This window comes from Takifugu rubripes, chromosome 14, assembly GCF_901000725.2.
Source record: "Takifugu rubripes chromosome 14, fTakRub1.2, whole genome shotgun sequence".
NCBI lineage: Eukaryota > Metazoa > Chordata > Actinopteri > Tetraodontiformes > Tetraodontidae > Takifugu > Takifugu rubripes.
In genome coordinates, this window is record NC_042298.1 from 15,350,648 (window position 1) to 15,371,371 (window position 20,724).

The 20,724-nt window shown below is 50.1% G+C and overlaps 3 protein-coding genes and 2 long non-coding RNA genes across 6 annotated transcripts in view; 3 read left to right on the plus strand and 2 right to left on the minus strand.

The window, feature by feature from the left end:
• Positions 1-2,009, plus strand: part of LOC115252435 (uncharacterized) — a 4,564-nt gene extending 2,555 nt beyond the window's left edge. For both annotated transcript variants that reach the window (XR_003890887.1, XR_003890888.1), the window contains exons 2-3: positions 1-40; positions 1,880-2,009. The exon at positions 1-40 is cut by the window's left edge and continues 125 nt beyond it. This is a non-coding gene — a long non-coding RNA (uncharacterized lncRNA). The remainder of the gene's footprint in view (positions 41-1,879) is intronic.
• A 611-nt stretch (positions 2,010-2,620) lies between these two features.
• On the plus strand, positions 2,621-8,183 carry LOC115252436 (uncharacterized). The gene is made up of 3 exons (XR_003890889.1): positions 2,621-2,739; positions 3,185-3,366; positions 6,284-8,183. It is a non-coding gene; the product is annotated as an uncharacterized lncRNA (long non-coding RNA).
• Positions 2,733-8,911, minus strand: emx3 (empty spiracles homeobox 3). The gene is made up of 3 exons (XM_003978107.3): positions 8,190-8,911; positions 4,599-4,783; positions 2,733-3,348 (listed from the first exon to the last, which is right to left on the minus strand). Exons 1-3 carry the CDS (start codon positions 8,557-8,559, stop codon positions 3,181-3,183), a joined length of 723 nt encoding a protein of 240 aa, XP_003978156.1. The 5' UTR covers positions 8,560-8,911; the 3' UTR covers positions 2,733-3,180.
• Positions 8,912-10,906: 1,995 nt separating this feature from the next.
• ccdc69 (coiled-coil domain containing 69) lies at positions 10,907-19,723 on the minus strand. Its single transcript, XM_011619426.2, has 8 exons — positions 19,593-19,723; positions 15,061-15,115; positions 13,504-13,682; positions 13,279-13,440; positions 13,103-13,204; positions 12,899-13,018; positions 12,713-12,810; positions 10,907-12,583 (listed from the first exon to the last, which is right to left on the minus strand). Exons 1-8 carry the CDS (start codon positions 19,611-19,613, stop codon positions 12,415-12,417), a joined length of 906 nt encoding a protein of 301 aa, XP_011617728.1. The 5' UTR covers positions 19,614-19,723; the 3' UTR covers positions 10,907-12,414.
• LOC115252311 (histone H3.v1-like) lies at positions 15,050-17,664 on the plus strand. Its single transcript, XM_029847032.1, has 2 exons — positions 15,050-15,946; positions 16,892-17,664. Exons 1-2 carry the CDS (start codon positions 15,680-15,682, stop codon positions 17,201-17,203), a joined length of 579 nt encoding a protein of 192 aa, XP_029702892.1. The 5' UTR covers positions 15,050-15,679; the 3' UTR covers positions 17,204-17,664.
• Positions 19,724-20,724: the final 1,001 nt, after the last annotated feature.

Consider the following 20,724-nt stretch of genomic DNA (forward strand, 5'->3'; position numbering starts at 1 on the left):
CCGAAACGCCACAACTGGAGGTCTTCCTGTTTTTCTTTATGTAAATGAGCTCCCTCACACACACACACACACACGCGCGCACACACACACACACACACACACACATTTCTGTGCCTGCTAACATTAATTAGCACGGCGATACCTTGCCCAGTATTTGCTAACAGCCATCAGCAGCGGATGTGGAGATTTGCAGGATTCAGCTCTTAATTAGGTGCAGGCAGGCACAGGTGCACTAACAAGCATGAAAAAGGAGCTAATTTGAATAAAATCAAGACTGTTTATGGGGGGATTTAATTAGCGGTGGCAAAGTAACTCCCAGATTTCACAGCTGTAATTTGTTCTCTGATTGAACTTTTAATTCTTTCTGTTTTTACTAAATCAGAGCAGCTAAACTCTGTTTGCGCTCATTCCCTCGTTATTACTATTAATATTATCTAAAGAGGCTAAATCAGCCTAGCTGCTACATGCTAAAGCCCCCCCCCATTTCTTCTGTGTGAGACTTTTAAACTTTTCATAAAAACAAAGTCAAGTTTTCAGAAGCCGAGTGGTCAAATAATACTAAAACACTCATACAATTAACCAGTTAATCAACATCAGCTGCTAATTAATCAAGTTCAGATTCTCGGACCTCTTATTGGCCCCATTTAATCTTTTCCTGCACTTCAGCCATGTGAAGTTTATCGTCGGGGTAAATTGGTGCTCCTCATCGCTAGTAGGTGTAATTAATGATTAGTGCTCGACTGTAATTGGATAATTAGCATCCAATCAGTGTTGCCACACTCGCCAGAATGTTAGACTTGACCAAAGCTTCATTCTTTTGCTAGTTTAGGTAACAAACTCAGAGCGGTTCAGTGGTTTCGAGGCTCCTCTCAGCCAGTCTCAGCCCTGCGTCCAGGTGGCTGAGACCAACCCGCTCTCCCAGTCCATAAACGCTGCAAGCTAACAGTTAACTGCTAAACCTGTCATTATCCTGTCCTGCTCATGCATCAAACTGTTTTACTGTTTGCACAGTGCATGTGTGTGCATGTGTGTGTGACACACACACACACAGAGAGAGAGAGAGAGAGTCCACCCAAAACTGCTTCAGGTCACATGGACCAGTTACTTTTAGCCCAATTGGGTTTTTAGTCTTTGACCTTTTAGTTTAGGACCAAGTCTGTTAAATTAGTACCGTTATCCATTAGCTTTAGCCTGTCTTGCTAGCAGGGAGCGAGGAGTTTCAGCCTCACCAGTCTAGCGTGATAACATGACTTGTTAGCTTTAGCCTGTCTATTGAGATAATATCACGAAGTGTTAGCTTTGGCCTGCCTGTCAACATAATCTCATAGGATGTTATTTTATCAACAGCTTTGATCTCTTAGCGTGATATCAAATGATCTCGCCCGTGCGTGTGTGTTAAATACAACATGGACGTTGATGCTGTTGACACACACACACACACACACACACACTCAGTCAATACTGTGATCAGCAAGTGTTTTTCCAATACCGATCAATACTGAGCGATCCCGTCCGTGTTGTGGGAACAGCACGTTCTCCTCTGCGTGTTAATTAGCAGCACTTAATTTAATGTGTTTGATTAGTCGTTACATTTTCATTCATGGATAAATAGCTTGATTACAGATAATCGGCCGTTCAGCCTCCGTGATTTAACACACACACGGAGGCCCTGCTGACGATAATTGATGCTAATTGTAGCCTCGAATTAATCAGAACAACAATGTCAACAAGCGGAAAACTAATTTCACAAAGGTTCGACGTCGTCGATGAGTGTGATTGACAGCCTGATATAAGCTAACGAACGTGATCGTTAGCGTAAACGTTACACTCTCATCCCTCCCTCCATCTGTTTGTTTATTTTTACACTCCTCTTTTGAAGCATCTCCATGGCAACGGGGGCAACAGCCGGACAGGTATGCATCCATCTACCCCTGTGTCTCCAGTCAGCCGTGACCTATGACCTTTAGGCTTTATTCTTCTGTTTTTCCTTCATCTGCCAAATCATCTCAAGCTTTGATAGAATATTAAAGTTAAAAAACGTTTTCCATGTCAGAAACTTGCCGAAACATTCTGTAAATGTATTAACGACATATATGTATGTAAACATGTTGCACAAGTTGTTGTTTTTTTTTAATTAATTTTATTTAATTTACTTTTTCCAAATATGAAGACAGGAAACACAAGTGTTCTGGTGTTATTTGAACAATTAGTGCATTCATTCTTAAAACAATGAAAAAATAGATCTGAAGAGGAAGAAGTGCTACATCAGCGATGAGGTAAATCTATCAGGAAAAGAAACCATGAACACAACAAACAGTCAGACCTTGTTGTTATTTACACATAAAGTCCTTCTTCACATAAATACCGACATCTTTTTACCTACGAGCATGAAAAACACAGCAGGAGTCCCAACAGTCCGAGCTGCCAGTCAAACTCAGGTCATCACGTTCCACCTGATTACCTGAGCAGGTGAGTTTTATGTGCGGCAGGAAGTGACGTCAGTGTGTCTTCTTCTCTGGACCGCGGTGTCCAGAATCAGCCAAGCAGGTTCTCATTTTAATCGTCTTTTTCCGTTTTGCTGATTTGTTTGGCACCAAAAATCCGCCTCGCGAGGTTCCACCTGCGGTCAAACAGGAAGTCAACTCCTTTAAGCTCCTCCTCCCGCCGGCGCGGGAATAGCGATGAGTTGAAGGACACCGGGGCTCCGTGGGAAAGCGTCCTTTTCTTTTATGTGTCAGTGTAAGTGTATCATTTCTAGGTGAGGTGGAATAAACACTCAAGTCGTGGCAACAACGGACTGAGGATGGTCAGCGATGACATCATTTCCTGTCTTATTGCCCTCGGTTAATTCGAATTTTGATGAAAGTGATCGCTGACCTCGAGGTGCCTTCACGGTCTGTCGGAGGCTTTATTCCTCACTGGAGTTTCAGTTGAAACATTTTAAGAGATTATTTTAAAGAGACTTTACAAATCGCTCGTCGTGTTGATGCTTCTTTTTAATAACATATTTAAGATGTCTGAAATTTATAGTGCAAAATTAGAAAACTCTGAAAACCAGAATCAGAAATCTGAATTAAAAGTCGAATAATTGTTGCTCAAGGTTGATTTTTTTTTTTTAGCGGATACACCTTTGTGTTTTTGTGTGTGTGTGTGTGCGTGTGCGTGCGTGTGTGCGTGTCTCTAGTCATCGCTGATGACGTCGACGTCCTCGGCCCCCGGCTGCTGCGTGGCGACCCTCCAGCGGCTCACGTGCTGGTTCCCCTTCCTCTTCTGCTGCGCCTCGGGTGATTCCTCCTCCAGCTTCTGCCGCTTGTGCTTCGTCCTGCGGTTCTGGAACCAGACCTTCACCTGCACGAGGACACACAGGTGAGACACGGGCGGCAGCTCGTGCACGAGACCCTGAACGCACCACGGCATCGCTCGGCGTCATCGGGCGCGGTTGTTGGGTTGTTGCTGCAGGTGTGAAGGTGTGTTTGGACCCGTCCGGTTCCAGCCAGACTGGGCCGGACCGCAGACTCGCTCTTATTTGCCGATCAATCTGTGTGTTCGCAGATCACTGCCTGTCAGCCTCGGAATATTAAAACTATTATCTCCGCTGTGTTTGCGAAGGGGGTAACCATGGCAACAGGCGTAACCGCTGACAGCCGCGCTGATTTCACCTCCGTGCCCCAACACGTCCCCGCGGCTCACGTGAACCCTCGGATGTGTTGGGCCCCGCCGCGCGGCCTCGGGTGACACCTTAAATACCGGATCATCTCCCCATGACGGGAGGCCGTGTAATTATGATCCCCGCGTCGCCTCAGCACCAACAGTCGAAACGGACCTAATGAGTCGGAGGAGTTGCAACACAAACAGCTGCGGAAAATACTTGGACTCATTCTTGGCTCATCACTGTCACCATGGAAACAACAGAACAAATACAACAAGGCTAGCCTGTTAGCAGTGGGCGTGTTCGGAGGGAGGTTGTTGGATCGAAATTTAAAGTGTAATTATTGAATTGCTGAGGTGACCTGGAGCTATAATAAACGTCGTAACCATCTCCAAAAAAAGAAAAAAGAAAGAAAGAAAAGTGCGGGAAAGTTAACGTTTGTGTGAAGCTCCGGCGTCGAGCGGTGACCTCGGGCTGTCGGCTCAAGTCCCGACGCCTCCTCCGAAACAACCGTCAATCACGACGGTCGATAAACGTGTCGTTTATGTCCCGTAGATCAGCGCTGACGGGCGGATTAGGCCGCCATTAAAGCGCCTCGTAAATAAACGCCGGTGATCCGAGGCTGGCGTCAGGGATCGTATCGCCGTGGCGACCTGATGACAAACGGCGTCCGTCAGCCCTGAGAATAGAGGCCGGGCTGTGACTAATCATGGAATCACTTCCACCCCGTCATTCCTGGGACCGGCGCCAGATGACGATCTGGCCTCGGTTTATCCGAGCGGGAGGAAGACGAGGAGGGAACATGGCTGCTCAGCCGCGGGGAGGGAACGTGACATCACGGCGAAGGAATCGGGAGACGCTCGTCGGTGTCATTCATTCATCCACGCTTCCGGCCGCGTTTCAAACCGGACTCCATTTCCCATCATGCCCCGGCGCCCCTCGGGCCTACCTGCGTCTCCGTCAGGCACAGCCCGCTGGCCAGCTGCTTCCTCTCTGCTCCGACCACATAGTGGTTCTTCTCGAAGGCCCGTTCCAGGCGGAGCAGCTGCGAGGGCGAGAACGCCGTCCTGATGCGTTTGGGTTTCCTGGAGAACGGGCCGTGCAGGAGAAGGTTCTCCGGGCTGTGGTCGTCCCCTGGAAACCAAAGACAAACGCACCCGTTATTCCTGCTGTACTCACGGGGACGCGTTCCGTCTCCTGCCACCAGGTGTCCGACACCTTAGCCGCTGTGCTAATCATAGCTAACTGAACCTAACGTTAAAAAACACGTGGTAACTTCGCGCTAACGTGTCCCCGATCGGGTCTTTCGTCCGGGGACATTTTCCTTTGTGGTGCGACTGATTTGATTTTTTCGCCGCTCAGATTTTTTCGCAGAACGAGGCGCCGGCAGCTGATTTGTTTATTCGCCGCGATGGCGTGAAACCGTCGGCGAAGACGGCGGCTGCGCGCCTCTTTGTGCCGTCACCATTTGTGCTACGTCTGCTTTATATTTCCAACCGTTTATTGAAATTGCACGTAAATCTGTCAAATGCGCTTTACATACAAACAAATCCGAGCTCGACTTCGGCTCAACCACCGCCGCTCGGCTGAAAAGATTCGCCGACACGCCGCACGCAAAAAAGTCGGTTGCTCGGTGGAAAAGGAACAATGACGGCGCGCGGGGATTTGAGTCATGCCCTTTAACCAACGCTAACATTTATAAAGTAATATTCATATGCAAAGCGCGAACTTGGAAGCGAGGCTAGTGGTTAGTCAGAGAAACGCCACTTGCAAATTACGAACTCTTTTTGATCATGTGACACTGGCGGGTCAAAGGTCACAGCCTTGAGGAGCTCGCTAGGTTAGTAGCGCTTTCAGGTATTGCGATACTTTTGTTTCGTGCTTCCCGCGTTTTAGACGGGTTCAATCGAGACTGATGAAGTTGTTTGTGGCTAATCTGATAATCCAGATTCATCGTATTCACGCCTCTGATGGCCACTTTTACCGAACGTAGAGGAGAAAACACAGCTAATGCTAACGAGGCAGCTCTTCAGCCGTCGGTGTCGCTACGTCGGGAGGGAAAGAGGAGAAAACAGGAAGAAAAGAAAGAGGAGAAAACAGGAAGAAGGAGAAGAGAAAGAGGAGAAAACAGGAAGAAGGAGAAGAGAAAGAGGAGAAAACAGGAAGGAGGAGGAAAGGAGGAGAAACAGGATTACGTTTTCTTGGCAGATGGCACATCAGGATCCCCTGGCACCAAAAACAAGACCAGACCTGCTGGTGTGTGTGTGTGTGTGTGTGTGTGTGTGTGTGTGTGTGTGTGTGTGTGTGTGTGTGTGTGTGTGTGTGTGTGTGTGTGTGTGTGTGTGGGCGTGTGTGTGTGTGTGTGTGTGTGTCAGTTCATGGAACAAACTGACAAAAGGTAAAGATCACAAAGCTGTTAGCGTTAGCTTGGAGCGGCCATCATGAAAATGTTCTCAGGTATAAAGAGTTCAGACAACAACAACAACAACAACAACAATAATAATAATAATATTTTAAGGACGTCAAACTTGGATTCGGCGTTTCCAGATTTGCATCTTTTCCACCTTTCTCGGTTTCTAGTTTAAGTTCTAGTTTAAGTTCAAGTTCTAAGTTTTAAATCCAACTTGTCTCCAGCTTCACCTGAAGATGCTGAGCAGCTCGAGACGCCCGCGAGCTGCTCACCTGAAGGAGAAACCGGAGCTGGAGGGAGGGGGCGGAGCTAATGATCACCTGTGTGGCAGATGGCGGATGCCAGCTGTGCCAGGTTTGACTTCTTATCCAGTGAGCAGCTCCAACTTCCTGTTTCCGCTCATCAATAATCAGATCAGCGAAGATTCGCGGCAGATTGCGCAACACTTGGGAAGCAACGAAAAATCGAAAAAACTCCGAATTTCTGCCAGTTTAAAATTGGTACGAAGATTTATAGGGAATTAAAAAATCCTTTTCTAAAGTTACCCTGCAAATATTGTTGAGTTTAAATTTATTTTTGTTAAATCAAACATCCTGGCCACAATATCAGTCTTTTGTTTGCTAAAATAAATATTTGAAGAACCACGAAGCTTCGCGCTGTAAAAGCTTTTGAAGTTCGAATAATTCATTTAAATCGGTTTAAAACTCTTTACTGATTTCAAATAATTGATTTAATAAAGAAGTAATTTAAGCATCGAGTCTGAACTGTTGTGCGAACATTTAAACTGTCAGAGAATTTCTGTTAAAGCTTAAATATTTATACTTAAGTAATGTTTAATTAAAAGAACGTAATCAGATTGTCCAAAGAGAATTCCAGTTATAATTTTATTTTTAATTTAAGAGAATTCAGAAATTTGCGGAGGAAAGAATTAAAACCTTCCTCAGAAAATAATGAATTTATGAAAAAAATCAAGTTAGTTTTGTGCGTCAAAGTTGAACTTGTGTGAATTTAAACAAAACCTATTGTGTCTAAATTCAAATTTGAGGTTTTCTACACAGTTTAGTTGAGGGAAATGATTGATGTTCCCGTCGGTCGGTCCAGTAATTCGATGCTTTAGTGTTTCATCGTTTTGTTGTCGTGGCAGTTTAAACTCTAGCGGAAGATTCGCCTGTTTTCACCGCGATTTATCTTTAATTTATCCTTTAAATGTTCTTTTATTGAAACGCCAGATCGGCCAGATTGGCTTCTAGTCCTTATTATTATTATTATTATTATTATTATTATTATTATTATTATTATGGTTGTTATTATTGTTGTTGTTGTTGTCAGAGTTCCGCTTCCGCTCCTGATAATTTTCACCTGAACTAAATCACCTAAATATCTTTATCATCTTTTAATTTGAGTCCGTTTATCAGTTGTTGGTTCGTTGCTTCTGTTGCTTTTTGTCCTCGCGGGAAAACAGACATTGAAATGTCAGTTTAAATTATAATAAAGAATTATTTTAATTTTTTTTCCAGGTATTTGAACAGATCCAATTTCAACTCTGCGCTCGATGATTTGGGTTCTTTATTTTTTTTATTTTATCTATTTAAAAATTCTTTTTTGTTGGATGGAAACGAACGTTGAATTTAGATTTTCTCATTTTTAAATAACCTGCTACGAATCACCAAATCTGAGGGATTGATTTTTTTTTATCCTGATCACTTTCTTCAGTTGTGATAAATTAAATGTTCATTTGTCCACGTGGGCTCGCGCGCGGTCTTATAAAGGTTCTGCTAAAGTATAAAATATAAACTATCATCGTTTCACTAAACCTCGTCTGAGAGATGAAATAAATAAATCGATTCATTCACAGCGAAAATATTTTAATCTGGAGGACTCGTTTAGAAACAGTGACGCGCGCGCGTGCTTTCTTAAATCTGCTAACAGATCAATATTCTGATCGATAATTCGGTGTCATTTGCTAAAATCGTCCGTCAACGTGCGACATTAAACTGCTGTTTAAACACGTTGGCGTAAAAAAAAAAAAAGACGAACCGGAGGGAAAATAGTGGCGCTTGTGACCTAAAGATGAGGCAAAAACGGATTAAATCCGCCACAGGAAATAGTGCCCGTGCGGGAGCGACTCACCTTGGAAACGGTGTCCCAGGTAGCGGCTCCGGAGCACCCAGGGGTAGAAGCCGAGCGCGTCGCGGTGCTGCGGACTGAAGAAGCTCTGCGGGTGGAGCTGCAGCGGGTGGAGCGGGAGCCCGGCGCCGGGGCTGTGTGCGTGCGCGCCGGCCTCCGGCAGCACCAGCTCCGGCCCGGAGTACAGAGTCCTGCCGCTGCCGCCCTGCAGGCAGGAGCCGAAGACCCCGGCGGCGGCGCCGGGGTGCAGCGGCTCCGTGAAGCGCAGCGCCGTGGGCCGGATGGGCTCGTCCCCGGAGCCGCCCCCGCTCAGCGCCTCCTTCCCCACCAGAGACTCGATGGTGAAACACTTTTTACTGCTGCCGTGGAACATGACGCGCACCTGCGGAGGAAGAACAGATCCAGAGAGTCCGGCTCCTCACGCCCGCGGCTCGGCCCGGACGCGCATCCCTCTCCGGCGTGACCGTGCGTAAAAGGCGCGCAGATGTGGCGCACCTGCCGGCGCGCGGGGTCCTCTCACCTGTGCCCGGGGACGGCTCTCTGCTGCGGACACAACTGACCAGCAACTCCGCCAGAGCGTCAGAGCCGCCCGGACATCCTGTGCGCCGGGGAGCGGGGAGCGGGGGAGCGGGGAGCGGAGCGGCGGGCTGCGGGTTCTGGTGGCCGGTGTCCTCCTGCCGCCGCGGGCTGCAGTCTGAGCCGGGTCTGAGCGTCGGGCAGCACGATCATACCTGCCCGGCCCTCCCCTCCCCTCTCAGAGGTGCACCGCGCATGCGCACAGCCGCCACACGCCCGAGACGTGATGACGATGGTATCGGGCTTTAGTTTTGTTTCCTGACGAATGCTGGAGAAAATGTTTTAGCTGGAGTTGAATTCAAATCGGCGTCGTTTATTTATTTGCAGCTGTTCGTTGTTGATCGTTTTTAATTGGTTTGGATCATTTAAGCGAGGTTTAAAGGTGAGGTCAGAGGTCAACTCCTTCATTAGTCTCAGTGGCAAACGCAGCTAGAAATTTGTGGTGTGTTTTGACCTTCAGGGCCACCGTATTTAGCGGAGTGTGACGTCATGAGGATCGATACTTTGATCATATCATCCCTCTTTGTTGAGACATCAATGTTTCCTGATGAAATTGAAGCTTTTATTGATGGAACGAGGAAAACTGAGGATTTTCAATTGATAAAACTGATTTTTTTTAATTTTTTTTTAAATAAAAAAGTGTTTAGAGTGAAAACTAAAGTTTAATCCGAACGTGTGAGCGGCTGAGCCCCTGAACCCTGCTCCTGACCCAGTTCTGGTCCAATCTCTGGACCCCGTCCTGACCCTGGGCCCGGTTCTCCCCGAGCAGCTTTAGGACCTTCAGGACAAACAGCAGCTCATTCAGGAGCCGCTAATTGTGGCCCCGGGGCCTCCACAAAGCCCCCCTGCCTGCAGCCTGAATGAGCTGCCCAGCAGAGGCCCGTGTGAACCGCGGCGCTCCCATCCTGCCTCTGTGTGCTGGCCCCGCCCCTCACACATGCTAATTAATGGGACTCAGCGGCGGCTTTGGAGTCGGCTCGGCTTTGATTGGAGGAGGCCATTAGCATCTAATAATTGTGCCTGTGGCGTTTGATGGCCGCTCTGAAAAGAGGAATTAAGAAGTGTGAGTTATTGTGAGTTCAAATGTGATTACGGTGGCGCCGCCTGGAGCTAAGCTAACTGCTGCTAAGCCCTCTTAACGTGACGGGCGCCTCCTCTCATTAGAGCCCAACAAGGTGGCGATATTAACAGGAAATTATTTCCTTTATTCCGCCGCTAATCTGGCGTCTCCGTGAAAAGGGCTCTTCAAAATGTGGAGGAGAGGAGAGTGGAGACCCCTCCAGCGGCGCCGGGACCGTCGTCCCGGCAACAGTGGGCCCCGTCTTCGGGAACAGGCAGGTCAAACGGCGCCCTCGCCGTCGTAGAGACCCAGTTAAACCAGTTTGAGGTCTGCTGTTAGGAAGTAAAGCTGATGTGGTTCTGCTGGTCCTGGATGTCCCGGATCACCCAGGTGTCCCCGTCCTGATGTGGGTCAGGAGCTCCAGGCCCATCCCGAGGCTCCTCGGGGCCTCTCCAGTGTCTCGGGCCGTCTGATGGACGAGCTTCCAGGTCAGCTGGTCTCTTCAAAGCTGGAGAAGAAGAGTGATGACGGACGCGTCTCGTCCTCAGGTTTCTTCTTCATGGGTTTGCTCTCTTCCAGGTGTGTCCAGGTGGCTGTGAAGTGTCATGGGAACGCCGTGACATGACAGCAGAGGCCGTGACCCGTGGCTAACGGTCTGAGACACACACACACACACACACACACACACACACACACAGCCTGTCAGACAGGCGCTGACACTGATCCCTTCACATCCGCTCGGTCACTCAAAGCGTCGCTTCTTTAAGTGCAGGTCAGAGGTGTCGGAACTCTGTGCAGGTTTGGGAACGGCTGCCAACATTCCCAATAAACCGGAAATGTTCCTGGTTCGAGGTCCTCACACATACAGTAAAACCACAGATGTGTTTTGGCCCAGAAATCGATATAACCTGAGGATCGTCTCGGGTCTTTTCGTGCTTCCGGAGCCGCGTTTTTGATTCCGGTTGGTTTGTCGGAGGATGAAGCTGAGCTGTGCTGCCCCCCCGCGGGCACCGCTGGTCATTACAACCCGCACCTAAATATGCTGCCAACGTGAGAACGTGCACGTAACAATCACCAACGCGACTTGTTTTGAAGAGTGTTTTCTTTAATGAAAATCATAAAAGTGAAGAAAACAAACTGGGGTTAAACCCACAGGGGCATGATAACAAGTTTTTGTACATAAAAAAAACTGGAAGGCGAAGAAAAAAAAAACTGTTTTACACAGAAAAATCTCTTGTAAAAACTGTAAAATCAAAGTGCTCGTGCATAAGGAGAAAGAAAACACTGACAAGCGTTTGTTTTTTTTTGGCAACACAACATCCCATAAATCTCCCGTCCTGGTGACCAAAAACCCTGAAACACCCCCGAGGAACAGAACAGAGGTCTTGTTCACAGGGGTCCATCCGGGTTCCTGGAAACACCAAATGCTGCACAACCTGAACGTGCTGTTGCCTAATCATGTTAGCCGCTAGCTACACGTACGCTAAAATCCCCTCTGATGCTGCAGGCGCTAGGTCCATTTAGCTACTTATCAGATGCTGAGAATCTTGACTTTGAGGTTTGAAGAGTTTGAAGTGGTTTTCTCCCTTCGATAGCAGTCCTGGGGCCAACTTTACACTCTGTCAGTTGGTTTCAGTGTTGATGTTTCGGCGAGTTTGCAAAGAGCTCCCACCTTAAATTTAGGATCTTCCTTTTTATCCTGAGAACCTGGAGGACAGAAGCCGCAGCTCCAGGTGAGACCAGTGATGTCGGAGCGACGTCGGCGCCGCCATGAGTGGATTTGTTCACAGGAGAAATAAATCAGTGTAAAGTCTTTGAGGGCGACGGAGGAAGAGGCTCCGGCCGGGCGTCAAACACACAGGAAGTGGAACGTTGAAGCTGCAGACGCACTTTTGAAAGTTTCTGCGAGCAAATGAACAAAAAACGGGTTAAAAACAAACTAGCGCGCGGTGAGAAACGAGCCTGGCACCAAACAAACGGGAAAAGAATTAGAAGGAACTCAAGAGAGCGAAACATCCAGCACGTCCTGGGGCAGGGCTGCTAGCAGCTAGCGTGGCTGCAAATATAGCTAACGTTACATCATCCAGTCGAGCGTTTAGCCCACCAGCTATCCAGTTTAAATGTCACCTGCCTGATACAGTTACCGGCCAAATGACGCCGACCGGCGGCGGCCTGAGCGTGAGTGGGTCACAGCTCGCCGTGCCCAGGTGGCGGCCGTAGGCACGTCGGCTATCAAACGTGGCTGGTTCTGAAAAACCAAAGGAGAGCTGTGGATGTTTGTGGTGCACTTCCTGGTAACGGCCGTGGTCGTGGAGGCCGATTATGACGACGCTGCCACGTTGACTGAACTCAGAAGAACCTCGAAGGTTAAAGAACCGATTAAAAGAATGAAGGATCCAGTTTGAAGCAGCTTCTACGGCGCCAGGCCTCCCGGCTGTAAACGTGGCGGTGATGCCTTCAGGGACCCGCAGTTCTGAAGTGAGCAGAGCCGATTCCGAGTTCCGAACAGGTTGCCGAGAAGTGGCCCAGGCCGAACTCACGCTGAGCGTGCTCGGCCACGCTGCGCAGTCTGGCCCCCGTCAGGTCACGTGATCATCTGGGTGCAAGCTCTTGCACCATGGTGGGCAGATGGATGCTGGGGTACGAGTCTCTGTGCCTCAGCTTGAACATCAGCTGCTCTTTTTCCTGAGAAAGGTTCTGGTTCATGGCGGTCTGCCTCTCCAGCGCCACCCTCAGGTCCTGCTCCTCCCTTGAAATCTGCCTGAGAACCAGAAAAAAAACATGCAATGACGCCGGGGGCCAGTAGGTGGCAGTAGTGAGCGGCCCCGGGTGTCATACTCCGGGGCGCCAGCAGGGGGAGCCACAGCACACTGGTGAGCGGCGAACGTACTGAATGAGAGTCTGACAGTTGTCGATTCGCACTTTCAGATCCTCGTTCTGCTGCAGCACGTGGACGATCTGGTCCTCCAGCGCCAGGTTCTTCTTCACCTGCGGACAGAGGAACCGTTCAGCGGAGCTCCGCCCTCCTGGGACGGAGCTCCGCCCCCCTGGGGCGGCAGGAAACGGCGGCGTTTACCAGGGCCTCCATGTTCTGCAGCTTCCTGCTCTGCTCCTGCACCTGCTCGCTCTTCATCTCGATGACGAACAACAGGGACTCCTGCTCCGACTCCCAGAATGCACCTGGGCTGCCGTGGGCCTGGAGGGGGAGAGAAATCAGAGGAACGTTGCGGGGGGTGGTCCTGGGCGTTACCTGCCCCGCCTGTCCACCAGGGGGCAGCACCTGAATGTTCCTCTGCAGGTCCTTCTTGAAGGTGGACTCCCGGACCCGGGTCTTCAGCTGGTCGTAGTCCTGCAGCTCCGCCGCCAGCTGCTGCACCTCCACCTTCAGCCAGAGCACAAACGCAGCTGTCAACGCCGTCAACGCCGCCGTGGGAGGAGCCTGACGCCGCCGTTTACCTTCAGGCCGTCCTCGGCCGCCCGGAAGGCCTCCGTCAGCCGGGTCTTCTCCTCCTCGTGCCTCCTCTTCAGCGCCGCCTCGCTCCTCTCGTATCCCTCCGCCGCACATTTGCTCCGCCGCTCGTGCAGCACGTTCAGGTCGGCCGCCGTCTCCGTCCTCACCTGTGAATTCAGGCGTGTCAGGAGCTTCGCCGGCGGCGTACGCCGCCGGCGAAGCTCGGCTACCTTGTCGAGGAGGCTCAGGACCAGGGCGCACACCTCCTCGTCGGCGTGCTGCTTCAGGAGCTCCGCCCTCTCCGGGTTCCCGTTGGCCGACAGCACCTCCTTCAGAGTCCTCAGCTGCCACTCAAACTGCTCCAGCTGCTTCTCCAGGTAGACGTCCTGCCCACCTGCCGCCCGTTGCCCTGCCAACGAGTCCCAGTCATGAGAGGGGGCGGGGCCAAGCCGCACTGCAGCCCTCCACCAGGGGCACCTTCTCTTTGATCTCATGGAACCTTTGAAGTCCAGCTGACCTCACTGGAGTCACAGGCACTTTTGGCCACCGGACCAAATTCCCTCTTTATGGGAACGTTACAAACATCCGGTTCTGATCCGTTTCAGGCGCCTGGAACGCCGTCTGAGAGCAGAACAAAGTCTGCGGTGTAGCGATGGCGGCGGCGGCTGTCTGGGCTTGTTAGGGGGAGGAAACGGTTGTGTGGCGAGCGCTCGTAAACGGGAGCAAAGAACGCTGAGTCAGCAACATCCGCCGCTCGTAACCATGACGACGGCTCCTGCTGGGACTTGTCACGCTACCGTGCTTTGATGTTGGTTCACACACACAACAAAGCTCCAGGATTTCCTCCTCAAGGTCTGCATCCATCCATCCATCATCCATCCAACCATCATCCATCCATCCATCATCCATCCAACCATCATCCATCCATCCATCCATCCAACCATCATCCATCCATCCATCATCCATCCATCCAACCATCATCCATCCATCCATCATTCATCCATCCATCATCCATCCATCCATCATCCAACCATCCATCCATCCAACCATCATCCATCCATCCATCCATCATTCATCCATCCATCATCCATCCATCCATCATCCAACCATCCATCCATCATCCAACCATCCATCCATCATCCATCCAACCATCATCCATCCATCCATCATCCAACCATCCATCAATCACCCATCCATCATCCAATCATCATCCATCCAACCATCATCCATCCATCCAACCATCAATCACCCATCCATCATCCAATCATCATCCATCCAACCATCATCCATCCATCCAACCATCAATCACCCATCCATCATCCATCCAACCATCCATCATCCTTCCATCCATCCATCCTCCATCCATCCATCCAACTATCATCCATCCATCCAACCATCATTTATCCATCATCCACCCATCCATCCAACCATCATCCATCCATCCATCATCCATCCATCCATCATCCATCCATCATCCACCCATCCATCATTCATCCATCCATCATCCATCCAACCACCAAATTTATGGTTTGTCGTGATTTTCCCTGAGATCAAAGCAGCACCACTCATTTCATCTGTTAGCATTAGCATTAGCATTACTGCTGTTTGTTATGACTCGTGTATTTTTTGAAGGAAGCCTGAAAACGCCGCAGTGGAATCAGAGACGATGTCTGAGGTTAAAAAGAAAAGGAGGAACTTCAAGAGAAAAGTTGCTGTGAATCATGTGACATTTAATGGGTTATGAAACAGGAAGTGAGCAGAGATCAAAGAAAGCCCAAACCACTCACCTCCATCACAGACTCCGTTCTGCTTCTTCTCTGCCGTCTTTCCTTTGCTTTTCTTCTGATAAACGACAGGAAACAGAGAGAAGAGTGGAGGATAAGAAGCCAAGTCACAACAGACCAACGCTATAAAAACATTTATTATCGGGTTCAACCAAGTCGCAACGACTCAAAACAGGAAACAGAAACGGCAACAACGACCGAGTCCAGAACATGCTCGCTAGCGCCATCTTGTCCAGTTCTGGCACCAGAACCAGACAGAACCAGAACCAGAACCCAGCACTTTTGGGCTGTAAACATCTTTAGGTGCCGATAAGGTTGGTGGGTTCCGAACAAAGAAGCCTCTCCACATGTGGGGGGGCAGCCTGACGAACTGGATCTTCTCCAGTAAAACCAGCCTGGAATCCACGTTAGAACTCAGAACTTCTGAGGTCCAGCGTGGTCATCTGTGATGCTGCAGGAGTCTGGGGAGAACCTCTGAAGGACCTGAGGTTCTGGGGGTTCTGCACAGGAAGTCAGGAGCTTCCTGTGGTTCTGCTGTCCTGGTTCTGCTGTCCTGGTTCTGCTGTCCTGGTTCGGGTCAGCTGAACAGGGAGCTCATTATGAAAGTTGGGTTCTTCTCCACATGACTGAACACTCCGCTGGTGTTACGCAACCTCGACTCAGGGAGAGAATGTCTGGAACAGGTCTGGTGGAGGAGGAGGAAGAGGAGGAGGAAGAGGAGGAGGAGGAGGAAGAAGAGGAGGAGGAGGAGGAAGAGGAGGAGGAGGATGATGAGGAGGAGGAAGAGGAGGAGGAGGAGGATGATGAGGAAGAGAAGGAAGAGGAGGATGATGAGGATGATGATGATGATGAGGATCTTCATCCTCAGAACCGCACGTTCACATCTCAGGTCACATGACTTCTGCACTGTCACGTGACCAATCAGGTTTTCCTGCAGTTACTTTAAATCCAACATGGTTTCATCCCAGTTACAGAACACACACACACCTGACATGCACCTCACACACACATATACATCTCACATGCACACGCCTCACATGCACACGCACACACCTCACATGCACATGCCTCACATGCACGCACACACACACACACACCTGACACGCACTCACACACCTGACACGCACACCTCATACACTCACTCACACACACACACACACACACACACACACACACCTCATACACACCTCACATGCACACACACACCTCACATGCACACACACCTCACATGCACACGCCTCACATGCACACACACCTCACATGCACACGCCTCACATGCACACACACACACACACACCTCACATGCACACACCTCACATGCACACACGCACACGCCTCACACACACACACCTCACATGCACTCTTACTGCAGTTGCAGCAACTTTGCTGCATTTTATCGATAATTAAACGTTGAGCTTTAGTGAGCAGCAACACATCTGGAGCACATCTGGACACACACACAACCGTAAACACACGCTACTGCGCGCCACACACACACGGTCAGGGTTATCGTTTAAAAGTTCAACTTCAAAACGTAGCGGAGAAACTGGCTGGACGTCACCGCTCTGACTCCACGTTCAGTAACCGTGACAACCGACCTTCTGCTGCGTGAGCTCATCTGTCAGACACGACAACGTTTACTCAAGCTGCACGCAGAGGATGGAATGCTGGATCGCCTCATTCCCCTCGTTGTCAAAGCAAAGTCACACCCTAAAATATAACACGCACACACACGCACACACGCACAAACACACACACACACACACACACACACACAAAACTGGCCTCCAACTCCAGATTCCAAAGTAATAATAAATCTGTTGAACATAAACAGGAGCAGCAGGACGGTGACATGAAGGCAACAGAACCGCCACCGACCTCGATGACGTCACCGTCACGTCGTCCTCGTCCCCTCGCTGGTGGGACCCGGACCCGGGCCCGCTGCACCAGAATGGAGGCAGCAGAACTTTCAGGAGACTCTTGTGCTGAGCAGAACCGGGACTCTGCACCCGCCCAGGACCCGGTTCCCCTGAGGCACCGTGCACACTCGTGCCAGAGGTCGTTCTGCAGCGCCCCTTCACCCCCGGGTGTCTCCACGCTGTGTGGGGGGGGCGCGACCTCGGTACGCGTGGGTGTGATCATGTGATCAGGTGATCATGTGATCTCTGTATACGGAGCAGCAGACTGAATTATGAAGAATTATGCAGTTAAAAACAGCATCATTCTGTAAAATGCCACCAGCCACCTGATTGGATGATTTAAACCCAGGGGGCGGAGCTAGAGACCCTTTAAAGGGGACCTGATCCGGTCCTTCTGAGTCCGCCCGCGAGCTCCAGCAGCACCTGAAGGCATCGCGTGCGATCACAGCCAGTTAGCTTAGCTTAGCATGGGGACGGTAGGCAGGAGGAAACGGCTACCGTGGCTCCGCTCACGCTCCTGAACTAACACGGGCCGCACGAGGAACGTTCCCGGACGAGGCCACCGCCATCTTGATCCAATGACGTCACTGACATCAAAGAAGTAGTGCCGTCCAATCAGAGCAGACTTCAACAGCGTTTGGTCGTTTCATCAAATAACTAATAAAAAATGACTGATCAGACAAAAGAATTAACACAAGTTTCTGTTTTCATCACTGAAGAAGGCGTGGCTTATTCCACACGCCAACTTCTGATGATATTTTAGAGAACACCAGGTTAGAACACCGTGTTAGAACATCGGGCTAGAACACCGGGTTAGAACACCGGTTAGAACACCGAGTTAGAACACCGGGTTAGAACACCGGGTTAGAACATCGGGCTAGAACACCGAGTTAGAACATCGAGTTAGAACATCGAGTTAGAACCTGGCTCAGATTAAAGAGTCCAGCAGTTTTTCTGATCAATATTTGTGCTCAGCAGCAGAACCCGAGACGATCAGCTGACCAGAAAACTGAAACGGACCAATCACAGAGTTGCTCGGCAACGGTGGATAAAGGGACGGCGTTATCAGGAGGTCACATGATGCTGCTCAATAATCTAATATTGTCCGATATTAACGCAGGTTCGCGCGTCAACAAGTCTGACTCCTGTTTTATTCCTTTGACTCTCTTCTTCACTGATGTCGTGACATCTGTCGTTTGTTTTGCCGTTGCCCCGGCAACCTGGATAAAACATCATGTGGAGGACTCAGGACGAGACCGCTGTCACGCCACGCCGGCGTTTTCAACAACAGCCTTCAGGACGCCAACCTTCCCCAACCTCCTCGCCCAGACCTCGTGGTCATGTGATTAGAGTTTCCCTCCCTCACGCGGCCCGCCCAGTGGCCACCGGTGGTACTGCAGCGGCTCCAGACCGAGACCAACGGCGAAGCCCGTAGGAAACAAACATGGGGTCTGTATCTGCTGCCATCCCGGCCCGGAGGTGGGCGGGGCTTATTAACGCTGCGTGTTAACGCCACCGAGCTGCCAGCAGCTCACTGAGCCGCTAAAGCTTTTCTATTCTGAGCCAATCAAAGATTTACCCACGTTTACGCAACCGCGTCTAAACTGGTCACCAGTTCCGCTGGAGAAACCACCAAAGTTTGACCTTTTAACCTCACCATAATGGCCACATGTGATATTAATAACCAGGAGATGAAGGAACAACAGCGCTGAAAGTCAGACCAGTGACACCAGTTTACCGCCTGGTTACTGGCTCCATACCTGATCTAGAACCGAGACGCTCCAGAATCTGAGCGGAGACGCACGCGTGTGATAACACGTTATCAGCTGGGGGGTCTGAGCTGGACCCCCGCCAGGACTCCGTCACCTTCTATCAATAACTGCTGGAGAACAACAGCTGAGGTTCTGACCGAACACACACACACACACACACGTCCTCGCACTGCTATCTCTGTGAGGACCTTCATAGACGTCTGCATTGGCTCGAACCGCGACCGGGACGTCACACACAACCCTAAGATGACCTCAACCCTAAAGATGACCTCAACCCTAAAGATGACCTCAACCCTAAAACCAGGTTGTAGCCTCCAAACAGTCCTTTCAAGTGGTGAGGACCAGCCAGAAGGTCCCCACTTTGATGGTAGAATGAGTCTTGGGTTTGTAGCAAGAGCACACACACACACACACACACACAGATTTAAACTCACACATTGTGGAATAAAATCATCTTTTGGAACATGTTAGACGAACACGTGACGCCCAAAAGGTCACTTGCAGGTCACGCGCGGCCTCATGTTGAAGTGGGACTAAAAACACGTTTCTGGGCTTTAGTCAATTAATTCTTCATCGCGTCACCGCAACGTGGGAAAAAGATCCAAGCTGATGAAAAGCAGATGTTCACGAGGTTCACCATCCCTAAATGTTCTTGCTGCGGTGGAACTGGGCTAAGAGTCCCCCGCACGGTTCACGCACAGAGCTGGAGACGGTGGATAGAAGCGTTTTTCTGGCAACTCTTCCATTTTTCCCCGGAGCTCATTCTCGGCACGTTTGGAGCCTCGCGCCGCCTGCGACTCAGCGGCGCCGCCTCGGAACCGAACGGGGCTTCGGTGTTGCTCACCTTACTGTGGGTACAGCCCATTCCTCCACCGCCGAATTTAGAACCAGAACCAGGAGCAGAACTCGGATCGGCCTCCTCTTCTGTATGTTGACAACTTTCAAACTCTTTAAAACTCCGTGAACGCACCACAGTTTAAACCGCGAGGGCGGAGCTTTGCGGTGCTGCCTTCAGGGACGCCTCGTTCGCCCCGAGTTTCCGGCCGACTTCAAAAACAACTATTAAATGTGGACAAAAGCACGATGGCAAAACACACGGTACACGCACGGCTGTAGTTCCGGCCTCTCTCCCTTATTTTCGCGTGTCAAAAGAAAAACAATTTACAAAAAATATATTTCACCAAGAAATAAAAACGGTTCCATGAAAACTTTGGCATCCGGTTGAGATTGAGAATGTTGCACTCTGGTCCGAGAGTGAGCTGAGCAGCCTCCCGCCTGGGGGAAGAGCCTGGCACTCTGTGGTGCACGAGTGCCAGAGAGCAGCAGGTCACACGGTCCACGGGAGGAGGTGTGAAGGTTCTGACCCTCTCGATGGCTCTTTTCAGGCCATGTGACCAGTAGAGCTCCTGCTGAGATGGAACATGGTGCCGATGATGGTGATGATGGAGCTCAGACAGGGAAGCGGGTCATTTAAACGATCTGTGTCGTGTGTTTGGATGTAACGTCGACCCAGTTGAGGGCCCAAACACGTCCGTCAGCGCCCTGTTCTGGCTGTGGTGCCGCTCTGAAACTCTTCCCCCTCCACGTTCTCCACAGATCAATATTCCAAAGGCCCGTTTAGGTCGTTTTTGCAGGTGAGATTCCAATGTTCGCGCGCAGCTTCTCTCCTTTTATGTTGGTTCTGATCCGCCCCCGGCGGCTCAGGCGTCGAGCAGACGTTTCACTTCCTGCCCCAGTGTTAAATCTCATTAATACGGTCTCATGTCGAGGCCATCAGATCCGTTTCAGCCAATCACATTTAAGCTGTTAATCAGATCAAATGAGCAGGAAATGTGTGTGTGTGTGTGTGTGTGTGTGTGTGTGTCAATTGAGTTCATACAGGTGCTCTTTGTCATTTACAGATGGAAGGAAACATGAGTTGTAAATGTTTAAATGATTAAAGTGAGTGCACGTCTGATATGTGGGGTTTGGCTGCC